Source organism: Schistocerca cancellata, chromosome 11 (assembly GCF_023864275.1).
Source record: "Schistocerca cancellata isolate TAMUIC-IGC-003103 chromosome 11, iqSchCanc2.1, whole genome shotgun sequence".
Lineage (NCBI taxonomy): Eukaryota > Metazoa > Arthropoda > Insecta > Orthoptera > Acrididae > Schistocerca > Schistocerca cancellata.
The window spans coordinates 123,169,690-123,184,495 of NC_064636.1; the positions used below are offsets into that span (position 1 = coordinate 123,169,690).

At 37.1% G+C, this 14,806-nt stretch overlaps 1 protein-coding gene across 1 annotated transcript in view; it reads right to left on the reverse strand.

Annotated features, from left to right (window-relative positions):
- The window catches only part of LOC126108316 (uncharacterized), a 223,877-nt gene that overhangs the window by 105,042 nt on the left and 104,029 nt on the right, over positions 1–14,806 (reverse strand). Inside the window, exons 5-6 of the mRNA XM_049913536.1 lie at positions 12,073–12,144; positions 2,574–2,611 (exon numbers count right to left, since the gene is read on the reverse strand). Coding sequence (XP_049769493.1) covers positions 2,574–2,611; positions 12,073–12,144 — 110 coding nt within the window. The remainder of the gene's footprint in view (positions 1–2,573; positions 2,612–12,072; positions 12,145–14,806) is intronic.

Below are 14,806 nucleotides of genomic sequence, written 5' to 3' on the forward strand. Positions count from 1 at the left end.
AACTGTCAATACAACAAGCTTATGTTTCCCAATCCACATTGCTGACATGGTATTCAAAGAGCTGTTCACCCCAACATTCATTAATCTGAAGGGGCTGAAACTTGACTCCAGCTTTTGGGTATATAACCACTCACCCTTTCCTCTCACTCAGTCTACATGGTAGGACATTAGCTTGTACCCATCACATTGAATTTCTATGACTTCCATGTCATATTCAATTAGAATAGTTAGCACTATACAGCTGCTGACACTTCACCTGCACTTTAGTTTGATTCTTTTTCATAAAAGAAGTACACTGTTTTTATTAAGGAACCAATACACAAACTAGCTGGTTTATAGAATGTGTTAATATCCTTACTTCTCTGTAATATTTTTACTTATCAATAATAATAAACTCACTCAAGGTGAACACTTGGTTTACACCAGCAAAATATCTGTACTGGCAGTGATGTTCTTGATTTTGTACAATGTTTTAATGGTTAACAAATTTCAGTCAGCATGAATTACTAACTTTTTTTGGTCTGTTGCATCATTACATTTTTCATTAAACCTGAATTGTCAACGTTTTTCCCTTTTCCTAATGTTTCTCTAGCTGACCTTTATGCATATCATTGCTCAACAATCGCCATCAACAAGGAAAACAATTGTGACACCAACAGTGTGGAAAACTAGATTCCATCAACAACTGCAATTCCATGTTGAAATGTGCTTTTATGTTCTTTAAACAGGGCCACTATTAGTAACATTGAGTCCAAGCAGTGAAAGGGTTGTCATGCCATAGGAATGACAAAGCTTAGATCAGCAAGAGAAACTGAATATTCGTCAGGAAGCAGAACATGGTGTATTGAAAAACAGCACAACAGGCAGGAAGCTTAGACTCAGCAAATTTAGATTATCCACACTATGTAAATGGAAAGTTCTTAATTCTGCTGCACTGGGTTCCAGGTGCAAATCAAAGTGATTTCACAGTGTTATGCATGAAGATGCTGAACATTTACTTTTACAATGGTTCAAGCTATATGTGCACTTCCAATGTATCTTTAAGTGGAACTATAATTCAATCAACAACAAATGAGACTGCAGAAAAAAATTTAGACATTCAAAACAGACATCAGGTGTTTTGCTTGTTGACTGTGTAAGTTCCAAAATAAAAGCCTAATTTCCTGCTAAGTGATTGGAAATGAAATGAATAAAGTTGATGAAGAAGGGGCAAGTATTGATTGCATGAATTGGACCTAGTGAGAGAAAAGTTTGCTATATATTACGCCAGCAATGGAGGCAAAACTAGGATTTCTTTACAACTTCTACCAAGTCAAACCCACAAAATAAAAGATGACATGTGGCATGGTGGGGGCCAGCTGTAAACAATGTTTTTAACTTTTGTACTTGTCTGTAATTCATACAACATAGATGAACAACAATCTTGGGTGACCAGTAATTCTGAGAAACTGATATGTTTTAAGAACATGAAATTTATGCTTTACCTTGCATCTACTCTCATTATTGGAAAGCTTGGATTGACAGTTAATGATAAATGGCTTTTTTGTTTTAATATTAACTAATTTAAATGTTCACTTTTTACTGCCAAATATGTTAAGTTCCCTTCTGCCTTTGAATTAAGGCATTACTGCTGCTATGAAGACATTGTATCACAAGCCATTTGTGCTATCCTTATTGCTGAAAACGAGATGGAAGCATTGGATGCAATACAAGCTGGGAATCAGTTCCATCAGTTTACTCATAAAACTTACAGAACTGTTTTAGCAATTCCTGGAGACATTATGTTGGCAAGTTAGATGGTGACAACAATATCACGTCACCTGACAATGGAAAATTTTGCAAGACATTTAAAATCCTGAATCTGGTGTACAAACGTTTCTGTCTGAGGTGTAAAATACATCAGAAGAATGTGAGGAGGACAAGACCATTTTGCCTACCCACCATGAAGTGTTAAATGCCTTGGACACTTTAGAAAGTTTTGCTGCAACATCTGAACAGATCATTAGTTTTACAGACGTTCTTACAGCTGGCCATCTAGTTAGCAAGCATTTTTGTTTCTTTCTGTGGCAGCACAATGTGTTGAATGTTTGCCATTAGAAAATTATCTGCAAGTGCAATTTTTCTGGCATTTTTGTTCCTCTCTGTGACAACACAGTATACTAGATTTAGAACATTATTTGAGTGTATAATTTTTCAGGATACAGTACAGTATCTAATGTAAGGGCTTTAGTTTTCATTTTTGTTGTTTATGTTGTTACTGCAAACCAATGTTATAAGTTGGACTGATGTACATTGTAATATCGTAAAGCTCCTTTTTAATCTTCTGCAATAATAGAATAGTGGATATAGTAGCGTTTTCTCTGATAATATGCATAATATTGCTGTAGTCTGTATATACTGTATGTATATACAGCAAATGGTTAATATACAGAAAAATAGAACTCCAAAAACAGAACTTTTTAAAAATAACTTCTGGTATTTTGGTCCATAGGGGTTATTATTTTTCTTTCACTTTGAGTAACTAAAAATTTATACTGCTCAAAAAATTCTGCAGTGAATAATAAAAAACGTACCTTAAACTATCAGATGCATTTCTTATTGAGGCTGCCACCTGAAACAATACAAAGAATTATTGGCGATTTAAAATTGATGAAACAGTAAATAAATAAAATTGTATTAACACCCACTACCATCTGATTGTTCCAAACAATAGTTGGAAATATTATTATCAAAGAGACACAACATAACTGTATCAGTTATTGAAGAAAATTATAAGTAAAAATTAACACTTCATTTCAGCACTTTGCTTTTAGCTTTGTAAATAATTATAAAGAGACTGATTTATTTGAAAACAAATTTCCAACTTGATACTTCAAAATTAAAAGCGTGAAACATCATTCACCTGCCATGCACATACAGTAAGGTGAAGTACCAGAGAAAAATGTAAGAAATCGTCGTAATTTTTATTGATGAAACAGGTAAAGAAAATAACAGAAAAAAGTTCTATCTGAACTGGTATTGAATGTATTTTCTTCACAACTGTAGCACTGAATATTATGCCATATCACATCAGTTTCATCCACAGAGGAAATTAAGGAGTACAGCATGACATGAAAGTGATAGGAATTATTACATGAAGTGCTGTTATTTTATAGGCATATAAATGACAAAGATTCGTGTATTATCATAAATAGGAAATAAACAACATGGTTAACGTGAGGACAGTGTCCTCTTCAAATGAATGAATAGGCTTTCATACATACAATGAATACATATGAAGAATCAATGAGCATGTGGACAACTACAATAGCACTAAAATAAGTGCTACTCGAGTCTAGCAGAAGACCATTAAGATCAAGGATAATCAAAAGATTCAGTCATCAAACCCAGAGATGATCACCTAATGCGAAACATGTCAGATTAAACAAACTATTTCACATTAACAGTAAAGACTGAGTCATCTCTGACAGCAAGTTGAATTAAGGTAACTAAATCAGGTAATTTTTCTCAAAAATAACAACTGCACTGAAAATGAGTAATAACAAAGATAAGGGTACTGACAGTCGGATACCTCTAATTTCCTCACACTGATAATTACGGGCGATGTTTCCAGATTGCATCGTCATCATCATCATCATCGTCATCGTCATCCCATACATTAACTTATAAGAGATAGTGTCTAAATTTAAAATTTTCTTCTTACTCCTATATCCTTCTCAATTTCTTTGCATACACAATGTGATCAAAAGTATCCAAACACCCCCAAAAACACAGGTTTTTCCTGTTAAGTGCATTGTGCTGCTACCTACTGCCAGGTACTCCATATCAGCGAACTCAGTAGTCATTAGACATCATGAGAGATCATAATGGGGTACTCCGCGGAACCCATGCGCTTCGAACTTGGTCAGGTGATTGGGTATCACTTGTGTTGTATGTCTCTTTGCCAGATTTCCACACTCCTAAACGTACCTAGGTCCACTGTTTCTGATGTGATAGTGAAGTGGATACGTGAAGGGACACATACAGCACAGAAGCATACAGGGCAACCTCGTTTGTTGACTGACAGAAACTGCTGACACTTGAAGAGGTTCGTCATGTATAACAGGCAGACATCTATACAGACCATCACACAGGAATTCCAGACTTCATCATTATTCACTGCAGGTATTACGACTGTTAGGTGGGAGGTGAGAAAACCTATACTTCACCGTGGAAGCTGCTGCTCATAAGCCACACATGACGCAGGTAAATTCCAAATGACGCCTCGCTTGATGTAAGGAGCGAAAACATTGGACGATTGAACAGTGTAAAATCGTTGTGTGAAGTGAAGAATCAAGGTACACAATGTGGTGACCTGATGGGTGTGTGTGTATGTGTGTGTGTGTGTGTGTGTGTGTGTGTGTGTGTGTGTGTGTGTGTGTGTGTGTGTGTGTGTGTGGCAAATACCTGGTGAACATCATCTGCCAGTGTGTGTAGTGCCAACAGTAAAATTCGGAGGTGGTTCTGGTGTTATGGTGTCATAATGTTTTTCATGGATGGGGCTTGCATCTCCTGTTTTACATGGCGCTATCACAGCACAGGCCTACATTGATGTTTTAAGCACCTTCTTGCTTCCCACTGTTTAAGAGCAATTTGGGGATGGCAATTGCAGCTTTCAACACGATCAGACACACCTGTTCATAATGCATGGCCTGTGGCAGAGTGGCTACACGACCATAACAAACCTGTAATGGACTGGCCTGCATAGAGACATGACGTGAATTCTTTAGAATAGCTTTGGGATGTTTTGGAATGCTGACTTAATGCCAGGCATCACCGACCGACATCGATTCCTCTCCTCAGTGCCAACACGAGTTAAGAATCGGTTGCCATTCCCCAAGAAACATTCCAGCACCTGATTGAACATATGTCTGCAAGAGTGGAAGCTGTCACCAAGGATAAGGGTGGACCAATGCCATATTCAATTCCAGCATTACGGGTGGAGGGCGCCACGAACTTTCAAGCCATTTTCAGCCAGGTGCCTGGATACTTTTGATCACACAGTGTATGTCATCGGTGGTCTTCCGAATATTTATATCCATTTCTGTTTTCCATGTGTCGCTGTTTAAGTATGTTTCATGGTCTTTCTGGACTCTTTTTCGATTTATTGTCATCTTGTGAGAGTCCAACTTCTTCTGTACCTATGATCCATTTTGAACTGTTTTTGCTAGTGCTTGCTACCTCGAAGATCTGCCTTGTGAGCCTGTCGTCAGTCATCCTGTGATGTGTCCACAGAATTTTATCCCTTTTTATCTATAGGTGTCCGTTATTGTTTCTGTCTATCTATAGATCTCTCTAAAGGGCCTCTTTATCCAAATTCGTTCACAGAAAACTGGCCCAAATATTTTCCTGAGAATTTTCTCAGTCAGTCATTTTTGTTTGACCATGAATCACAGTATTTTCTACAGTAAAGAGTTACTCCAGCAGTACTTTCGCATTGACTAAAATAGATTTTTTGTTATGACAACTCCACATCAGTTGACAAGCTTTTGAGCAAGAAACTCCTGAAGTTATGTTTGACAATAAGGGAGGATCACACTTTTGAAAGACTGAAGATTTTGAACAATGTGATCTCAAGATTTCAGCTGCAAAACTTGTGGACAAATGATGGCAGGATGATGGTGAAGACCGAAAATAGGAATGATCAGTCTGCAATGCAGACAGGACGTTTGAAGCTAAAAAAAATTTCAACTCTTGTTGCCTCTAATTTTGTGTTTACTTTCATGTCTATTTTGCAAAGAAACAATTTGTTTTACTAATATTATACTTAAAACAGTTTCCCCTCTTATTATTCTCTGTTTGTCTATGTTTACTTTTAGTACAAATTTTCTGCTCAATTCTCATACCTCCAAGACCAATACTATTAATTAATTCACTATTACTTCAATATGTTCACAAGACACTGATTCAGATGATAAATTACAGTCTTATTTCTACTTTAATAATTTATCATCATATTACTGTGGTTACTCATCATTAGCATCAATAGTAAGACAGACTGCTTTCATTCCATTTACCTTGCTTTCAGTATTGTTGTGCAGAGACTGTTCTAGCTTTGTTCAGGAACTTTCTCCTCCTGTCTTCAGCTGACCATTCACTGACCAGTGCAAAGCCTGCTGGCCTTGGCCGCAAAACCTCCCTCCTCCTGGAGATATCTCCCACTTTCACGTCAAGGAACCTTGCTCCGCCACCACAATGCACTCTGGTATTCTTTGTTCTCCCAACCTCACCAGCCTAAAGTCGCTACTATCTAGCACCTTCATATGCCTAGTAGCCAAATGCACTGAACATCACACTGCACTCGCAAATGTTCGATCACTGCCACCTCATCATAATTAAGTGTCACGTATTTCGAGACATGGACATACATCTGATACTTCTTTCAGAGATGTGGCTCGAACCAAGTATGTCCACAAGTTCCGTAAATTGAGAAGACTACATCTTTTCAGGATACAACAGGTGTAACTGACAACTGGGTGGACTAGCGGCATACGCATACTCTTGATTTATCACATAATGTGCTACACACATCCAACAATCATGAAGATAAACAAGAGGAATATGTTCATGTAGATTACATCCATTAACAGAAAGTCACATATGTGTGTACTCTACAAATGTCCTGAAGTATCCACGTTTGGCTGCTTTTAAATAGCTCTTTGAACTGAAATGTGAGCATATAATGATGCTCCACCCAGATCTTCCTTTTTTCCCCAGAATTCCTAGCTGGTGAAGACTTCTTAAATTTCCTTTCCACGGGACTCACTATATCTGAAAACTATCTTGTACATTTATAAATCCTTTTTATACCTGTCACTATTATTGTTGTCATTACTACTGTTACCACCACCACCACCACCACCACCACCATTTGTGGCAGCAGTTGTAATTCTACTAGTAATGTCATTATTAACTTTATTAGTTCATAGTATTACTTACTCACATTGCCACTTAGGACACTCAAATCATTTTAATACTATTTGTCATATTATAACTGTTGTTTCTTAGGTAACTATGATGTATGTGTGAAACCCTGGTCCAGTGCAGAAGAGAACCTGATGGCCCTCATCGGACTAACATAAATAAATAAATAAATAAATGCTGATTGGATTATCTCTCCTGGATATTTAATTTATATATCTTGTGACACTTCCTCATACCAAGTTATAGTGGAGAGATTATCTGCAGGCTTCCTGTCAATTACTGGGTTTTCTCACAGATGATTTGTAGACCAGTTTTCTGTGACATTTTATGAAGCTTCTCCAGGACAAGTTTGGCTTCTTTACAGTTTCTTAGAAATGTGAGTGTCTATAAGAGCCATACAGCTCAGGTTGTTTCTCTGCTCTTTTTTAATTTCAATTTGGATTCCCTCATCTCCTTCCCTATGGCTACATAATTTTTTTCAGAATTATTTTAAATTGGAGGGGATTGTGGATCTCTGGCTGCACGCTGTTGTGCATTTCAAATGCTTCTGAAATTTCTCCAATCAATTTAACATTTGAGGTTGTACCCATTAATGTCTGTTGGATAATTGCCACTATTTTCCTGTCAATTTTGAATTCCTTTGAAGTACTGAATCAATATTTTTTTCTATCAAATCATAAGCCTTTCTGACAGTTGTCAGAAGTTGTCACAGTATTTACACATCATCATCTTTAAAAAATTGACTTTGGTTCCCATATCTGTTCTCTACACGATTACCCTTTGCAAAATCGTGCCTTATATTAAACTATTAATGGTCCTAGATGTTCATCCAGTTGACTTCACAGGGCTTTTTCAAGAATTTTGGACATAACAGGATGCTGTGAAATTCCCTGCAATTATTCAGACTGGTTTTGTGTCATTTTTATGAAGAGGAACAATTAATGCACATTTCCACTCTTCAGTAATTTTTTCAATTTTACAAATGTTTAACATAATTCTGTCAGTTGCTTCTGTCAGATTACTGTTGCTCAGTATCCGTATCCGCATACTTCTGCTATGAGTTTCTGTTTCCGCTGATGACTTGTCATTTTCCAAAGTACTGATTTCCTTCAGTTCCTCAACAGATGATTTTTAATCTGAATTGTTTCGCCTCCAAAATCTAGTTGTTCTTTCAGAGGCACACAGTCAAGAACTGAGTGAAAGCCATAGACTAAAATTGTTATTTTTATGTTGGTTTCAAGTGACCAGTTTACATTCTTTTTTATAGCCTTGAACATTATTTTCTATACTTTCAAGAATTCCTGCCATTTTCTAGGGTTTGTTACTATTTAAAACTTTCAATGCTTGTTCCCTCACATCTACTAGACCATGATCATAGACAATGTTCCACTACCTGTGTTTTCTCCTCTTTTGTGGTTAGCATAATCTCATAATGGTTTTCAATATGTCTGCAAGTTTCTTACAAATTATGGTATATGAATGAACAATTTCTTACTCATAATATGAGTGTTAATGGATTAATGATGACTGATTTATTCATATGTCTTTCTTTTCCGACAGGTTGAAATCTAATCTTTATATGCAAGAGACGTTGAAATGACTAAAAAATTCCTTTCTTGCTCTTACACTGCCTATTTTTATATCCTTATTGGCTATAACACCAGAGTCTATCTGAAACACACACAAAGCGGAGTTCAGAAAATTCCATTTTTGTAGCTTCTTCGCAGATTTAAATTATGTGGTAGTGATTTCGATCTCATTTTCCCAGCTGTGTCTCACGATTTTTATATAATCTCTTTTGAACTCCTGTTTCCCAAATTTTTTTTGTTGGAACGTACACATTCCTGACAATGTGACATCCCACCAGTCAGACACTGAAGCAATTCAGTGGCATGCTTTTAGATTTGCTACTATTAGCTTTCATTAGGACACAAATGTTATGGATATAGTTCAGCAACTCAGACAGGAATCCTTGGAGGAAAGGTGGTGATGTTTTCGAGAGTCAATGTTGAGAAAATTTAGGGAACTGGCATTTGAGGCTCACTGCTGATGTAACTGTTTATCAGCGTGTAATGTAAGGAAACATAATAAAACTTTGTTGGTCTGATTTGTATACTAATATTAGCCTACAATATAATGCATCACACTTTGTGTATCCTCCATAACTGTCAGAGACATACTGAGTTTTATTTTTCTATGTTTACTGTTTTTTCATCTAATGTCTTTTGTTAATTTTGAAATCACCTGTTTGTGTATACCGAAATAGAAAACGTTTAATAGGATTTAGTGATGGTAATATTGCGGAAGACAGAGTTTAGATGTGTACCAATAAATAGTGAGTTTTGTCATAACAGTGGGAGGAGATAAATTATGTAAGGTTGCTGTTGGGCAGTATACAGTCATGGATCATGAACTTGTAAACATAGACAAATACTTTTTTCTTGTGCGCTTTGGATTGTAAAGATAGTGGACAAAATGGAACTAAAATTTATGCATTCCAGATTGATTATCCACACAATAGCATGAAGGCAGCAACTTGGAAATAATGCAGAGGCACATTTACTAATGGAAAATTCTATGAAGCACAATGCCAACAGCTAAGTTAACAGTCCAAGGTGTCGATCTACCTCTTATTGTGAACTGATGTAATGTGGGAAAATATCAGAGCAGTGACAGTAAAGGAAAACTTCTGCTAAATGAACTGATTTCAATATTGAACACATTCTCCCAAGTGAATACCATACACAAAAACTACTATGACTGTGCCCCATAGAAATTTGTTATTACACCATGCATATACAATGGAATGAAGCCTAACAAACAAATGCTTAATTTGGGAAGAGAAAATGTGATGCAGGAACCGGTTATGCCAGGTTCACTCTTTTTTATACAGGGTGTTACAAAAAGGCATGAACAAACTTTCAGGAAACATTCCTCACACGCAAAGAAAGAAAATATGTTATGTGGACATGTGTCCGGAAACGCTTACTTTCCATGTTACAGCTCATTTTATTACTTCTCTTAAAATCACATTCATCATCATGGAATGGAAACACACAGCACCAGAACGTACCAGCGTGACTTCAAACACTCTGTTACAGGAAATGTTCAAAATGTCCTCCGTTAGCGAGGATACATGCATCCACCCTCCCTGATGCGCTGATGTAGCCCTGGAGAATGGCGTATTGTATCACAGCCGTCCAGAATACAAAGAATCTATACATTTGGTACTGGGGTTGTGTAGACAAGAGCTTTCAAATGCCCCCATAAATGAAAGTCAAGAGGGTTGAGGTCAGGAGAGTGTGGAGGCCATGGAATTGGTCCGCCTCTACCAATCCATCGGTCACCGAATCTGTTGTTGAGAAGTGTACGAACACTTCGAATGAAATGTGCAGGAACTCCATCGTGCATGGACCACATGTTGTGTCGTACTTGTAAAGGCACATGTTCTAGCAGCCCAGGTAGAGTATCCCGTATGAAATCATGATAACGTGCTCCATTGAGCGTAGGTGGAAGAACATTGGGCCTAATCAAGACATCACCAACAATGCCTACCCTAACGTTCACAGAAAAACTGTGTTGATGACGTGATTGCACAATTGCGGGCGGATTCTCGTCAGCCCACACATGTTGATTGTGAAAATTTACAATTTGATCACGTTGGAATGAAGCTTCATCCGTAAAGAGAACATTTACACTGAAATGAGGATTGACACATTATTGGATGAACCATTTGGAAAAGCGTACCCGTGGAGGCCAATCGGCTGCTGATAATGCATGCACACACTGTACATGGTATGGAAACAACTGGTTCTCCCGTAGCACTCTCCATAACTGACGAAATTAAAATGAGCTCTAACATGGAAATTAAGCGTTTCCAGACACATGTCCACATAACATCTATTATTTATTTGCGTGTGAGGAATGTTTCCTGAAAGTTTGGCTGTACATTTTTGTAACACCCTGTATACCATATCCGCTGTCCCTAGCATTTTTCCTTGAGTGGTATGCTTGCACAATCAACAGGCATCAATGTGTATGAGGGTCATTTACAGACCACAAAAGAAGACGAGAAATTAGGGCTTTTATGGAGGCAACAGACAGTTGCTTTTCCCTCACTCTGCTAGCAAGCAAAAAAGAAAAGGAAATGACTAATAGTGGTGGAACATACCCACCGCCATGTACCATACAATGTCTTGCATAGTATGTCTTCGGATTTACGTTTTTCAGTTTAAATGGTTCAAATGGCTCTAAGCACTATGATTACGTTTTTCAGTCCTCTAACTTATATTCCCAAATGTTTGTTAGGTTTCATTCCTGTGAGAAGTTTATGAATCTAACCATCAACTTTCTCTTATGCAAGATTGACAAAATTAATACAACAACATTATATTTTATTGGATTAAGTTTTATGCCTCATACAAGCAGACCTTATCAAAGCTGTAAATTTTGCCAAAAAGATAATTTATTTGGATCTGCTATGACTTCTATGGTGAGGTAATATATGGATTTATCTGCATACGTCCAAGAGTTTTTCTGTGACTGACGAATCTGTGAGTAATTCAGCACGTACCATTGAGGTAGCCATACTGTAACTATTTTGAGATCAATGTATCATGGGTGGTCTGTCACATAAAAATAGTAACGCACTTTGTACCTTTGGCAACTTTGAAAATTTTTAGTTCAAACTGACAAATATCAATGATTCACTGAAAAGATAAACCATGTCCAATGTGTTCTGCAATCCGTTAATCATAAGTTACTGGAAGGAGGAATACTTTTCAAATGATCTACACTGTCATGGTTTAAACTTATACGAACTGTTTAACATCCAGAAGGGTCACAGAGAGTATGGTTAAACATATTGTTACAAATTCCGTTTGGATTCTATTCAGAACAATAAGCAAATAACAGATGCTAATCCACATCAAGTGGAATATCACAAGAGTACTGTAAAGTTATTAATTGCACTTAGGTCAAGAAAACTCACAATCTGTGCCTGTTCCACAGTAATGCATTTCTTACATCAATTACACAAATACATTTTTATCACTATACATGCAATAAATCAGAGATGGGAGTGCTTACAGTATTCTCAGTTCCACCCACCTCCAAATTTAGTTCAGGATCCTCCTTGATAAAATCATTTGGCTGAGAGATTACCAAATTATCTTCAAGACACTGAAAGAGAGAAAAAGTCTCAGTTAAAACTACTTGTACCCTTCTATACTTATGACATCGCTCCCAATATTTCTTTTTTTATGAATATAGCAGTTATTCTGCCAACATGTATCACCATAATTTCACACTCTGCTATACTGCACTAATTTTACACATAATCAGTCAGTACATAGCGTACTCCATGGTGCTTACTGACCCTTATCCTTCATTTGGGAACCTCACACTTTGCCCATAGCAAGAAGAAGAGAGAGTGTGCTTACTCCGTGTGCATTAATGTAGTTGGGCAGGAGAGGTGGCGAGCCTGAGAACTACAATGAAATGAATACCTCTTGCTGCATACCGGCATTGATATAAATCAATAGGGACAGTCCAAAATAAGTGCCCCAACTGGGACTCGAACCTGGGATCTCCTGCATACATGGCAGATGCTCTATCCATCTGAGCCACTGAGGACACGGAGGATAGTGCAACTGCAGGGATTTATCTACTTATCTCTGGCATGCCTACCGTGAGACCCACATTCCCAACCTATTGTCCCGCACTATACTCATACTGCTCCTACCCATTATACTCATTACTCGCAGCTTTTTGCCGATTCCCGAAAGAGTTCAGGCACTGTTTGTGCATCCGCATAGAAGAAGACGGTCAAATGGCCAGTGAGCCTTGAAGATGGTATCTGTTCTTTCGAAATGTCAGAAACAACAGGTACCATCTTCATATACCCAAGAACTACGAGCAGCACTGTCACTTGAGACTCAAGTTGACATGTAATGGGATGGCGTTTGTTGCTTCTGCCCCGATTTATTTTGAGAGTTTGTTTAGGACTTGTGAGTGAATGGTTCAGAGTTGAAGGCTGTGGTTATAAAGAGGTGCTGAGAGTTGTAGTTACTGGTAATTATAGAAGAAAACGAACAAAATATATCCACGTTTTTCGATCCAGTGAACCGATATGGCTGAAGAGAAACTAAGGGTAAATATTTTGTAGGTCTCCAAAAACTAAAGTATAATATCAAAATGGTTGACAGCAATTCCCCAGAAAGACAATCTGACTCAAGAGTTGTTTTGTATGTTATTCTCATTTTAGTGAGGAACAACAAATCCCTATCATCAGTAAACAAGTTGTAATTGTAAGACATGGGTGGTCTCTTAAAACGAGAGCGGCTCAGTTGTTCCTCGTGTATTTCCCAATTTACTGAAGTATCTGTCGAAAATATTACACAAAAGAAAACTGTCCGTCAAGCAGTCGCTAAAGGGAAGCTGTGGAAAGAAGACAGTAAACAAGCTGCAGTTTTGATGTCTGCCAGTGCTGCTTTTGCTGAGGAAAATATAGGGAGCATATCAGTACTCAAAGGAGTAGTAATCACATTAAAACCATGTTGATGTACCAGGAACTGGAAACTGTCTGATTACGTGATAAATTAAGGACAGCAAATGACGAAATAAATCTCTTCCAAAAGCAAGTCTTAGATGAAAACCATAAAATGGCTCAGTCAAATGTCCTAGATCATTGTAAACTCAGTAAAAACAGAAAATCATATTTGCCACTATGTTAAAGAAATACCAATTAAAAAGAAAAGAAGAGAATACAGTATGTGATGTGACAATTAATTCATTCTGGATACCGGGCTCTTGAACATTAACAGCTCAAAGAATATAGACACTGAAGCACGCATTGTTGCAACAACCTTCTGAAAAATCTCCAAAATTAAATGATTTCAAATGCTCATGTGAAATTAACAAAGAGGCTTTAGAACAATTAATAACTATTTTCGGAAAGAACGAATAAAAACAAGATACGCTGATTTTTGATGAAGTAAAGCACGACGATATTTACATTTCAGTAACACTTTCCTGAAAATTTGTTTCGTCAGTTTATGGGTATATATCTCGGACGACTGTAGTAATAACTTTGCCTATCATTGCTCTGGTGTTCATATCTGTTGCTCTGATGCGTAACCGTATTCACCCTATTTTAGTGTACTCGAATCACAATGTCACTCCTAGTGATGTCTAGCATATATTGATTCAAGTAATTATCCAGCTAGATCAAGCCACAATGATACTTGTTGCATTCACTTCTTATGGTACAGTACAGACTGAATAAAGAGGTCCAGCAGTGTCTAGGAATTACTGACATAAAAAATAAAGTTCCTTGCTCAATATCAATTTGAGTGTTCCAGGTAGCGGCAATATGTTTCTATATTGAAGCGTATTGTCAAAGGGCGACCAGTTACTGTTAATGTTAAAAATAAACCTGGAATGGTTACTAAACACCGTGGCTTGGTAATATTTGTATCTAATGAGTTTAGTATTGATCTTAATCCTCAGCGTTCTGCAGGTGTTCCATGGCGTAGATATACTACGAAGAATAGGTTTAAGTTCGTAACATAATCTAAACCCAAAACTAGTGCAGATATATCTAAAGTGAAATCCTGGACAGATCTAGAGAAAGAATGTAAAGTTAAGAATCGCCTTTTTCAAGGTACTAATCCATTTTATATTGGACTTCAAATAGCTGGAGATGAACCTGAGAAGTCAGACAATGTTCAAAGCGAAGTGAAATATGTAACTGTGTAGTAAGAAATAGAGTGTATATGACATTTTGTAAGAGGAAAGGTAATGTTACTTTCTGAATAAAGTTTATTGTTTACAGCTAATGTCT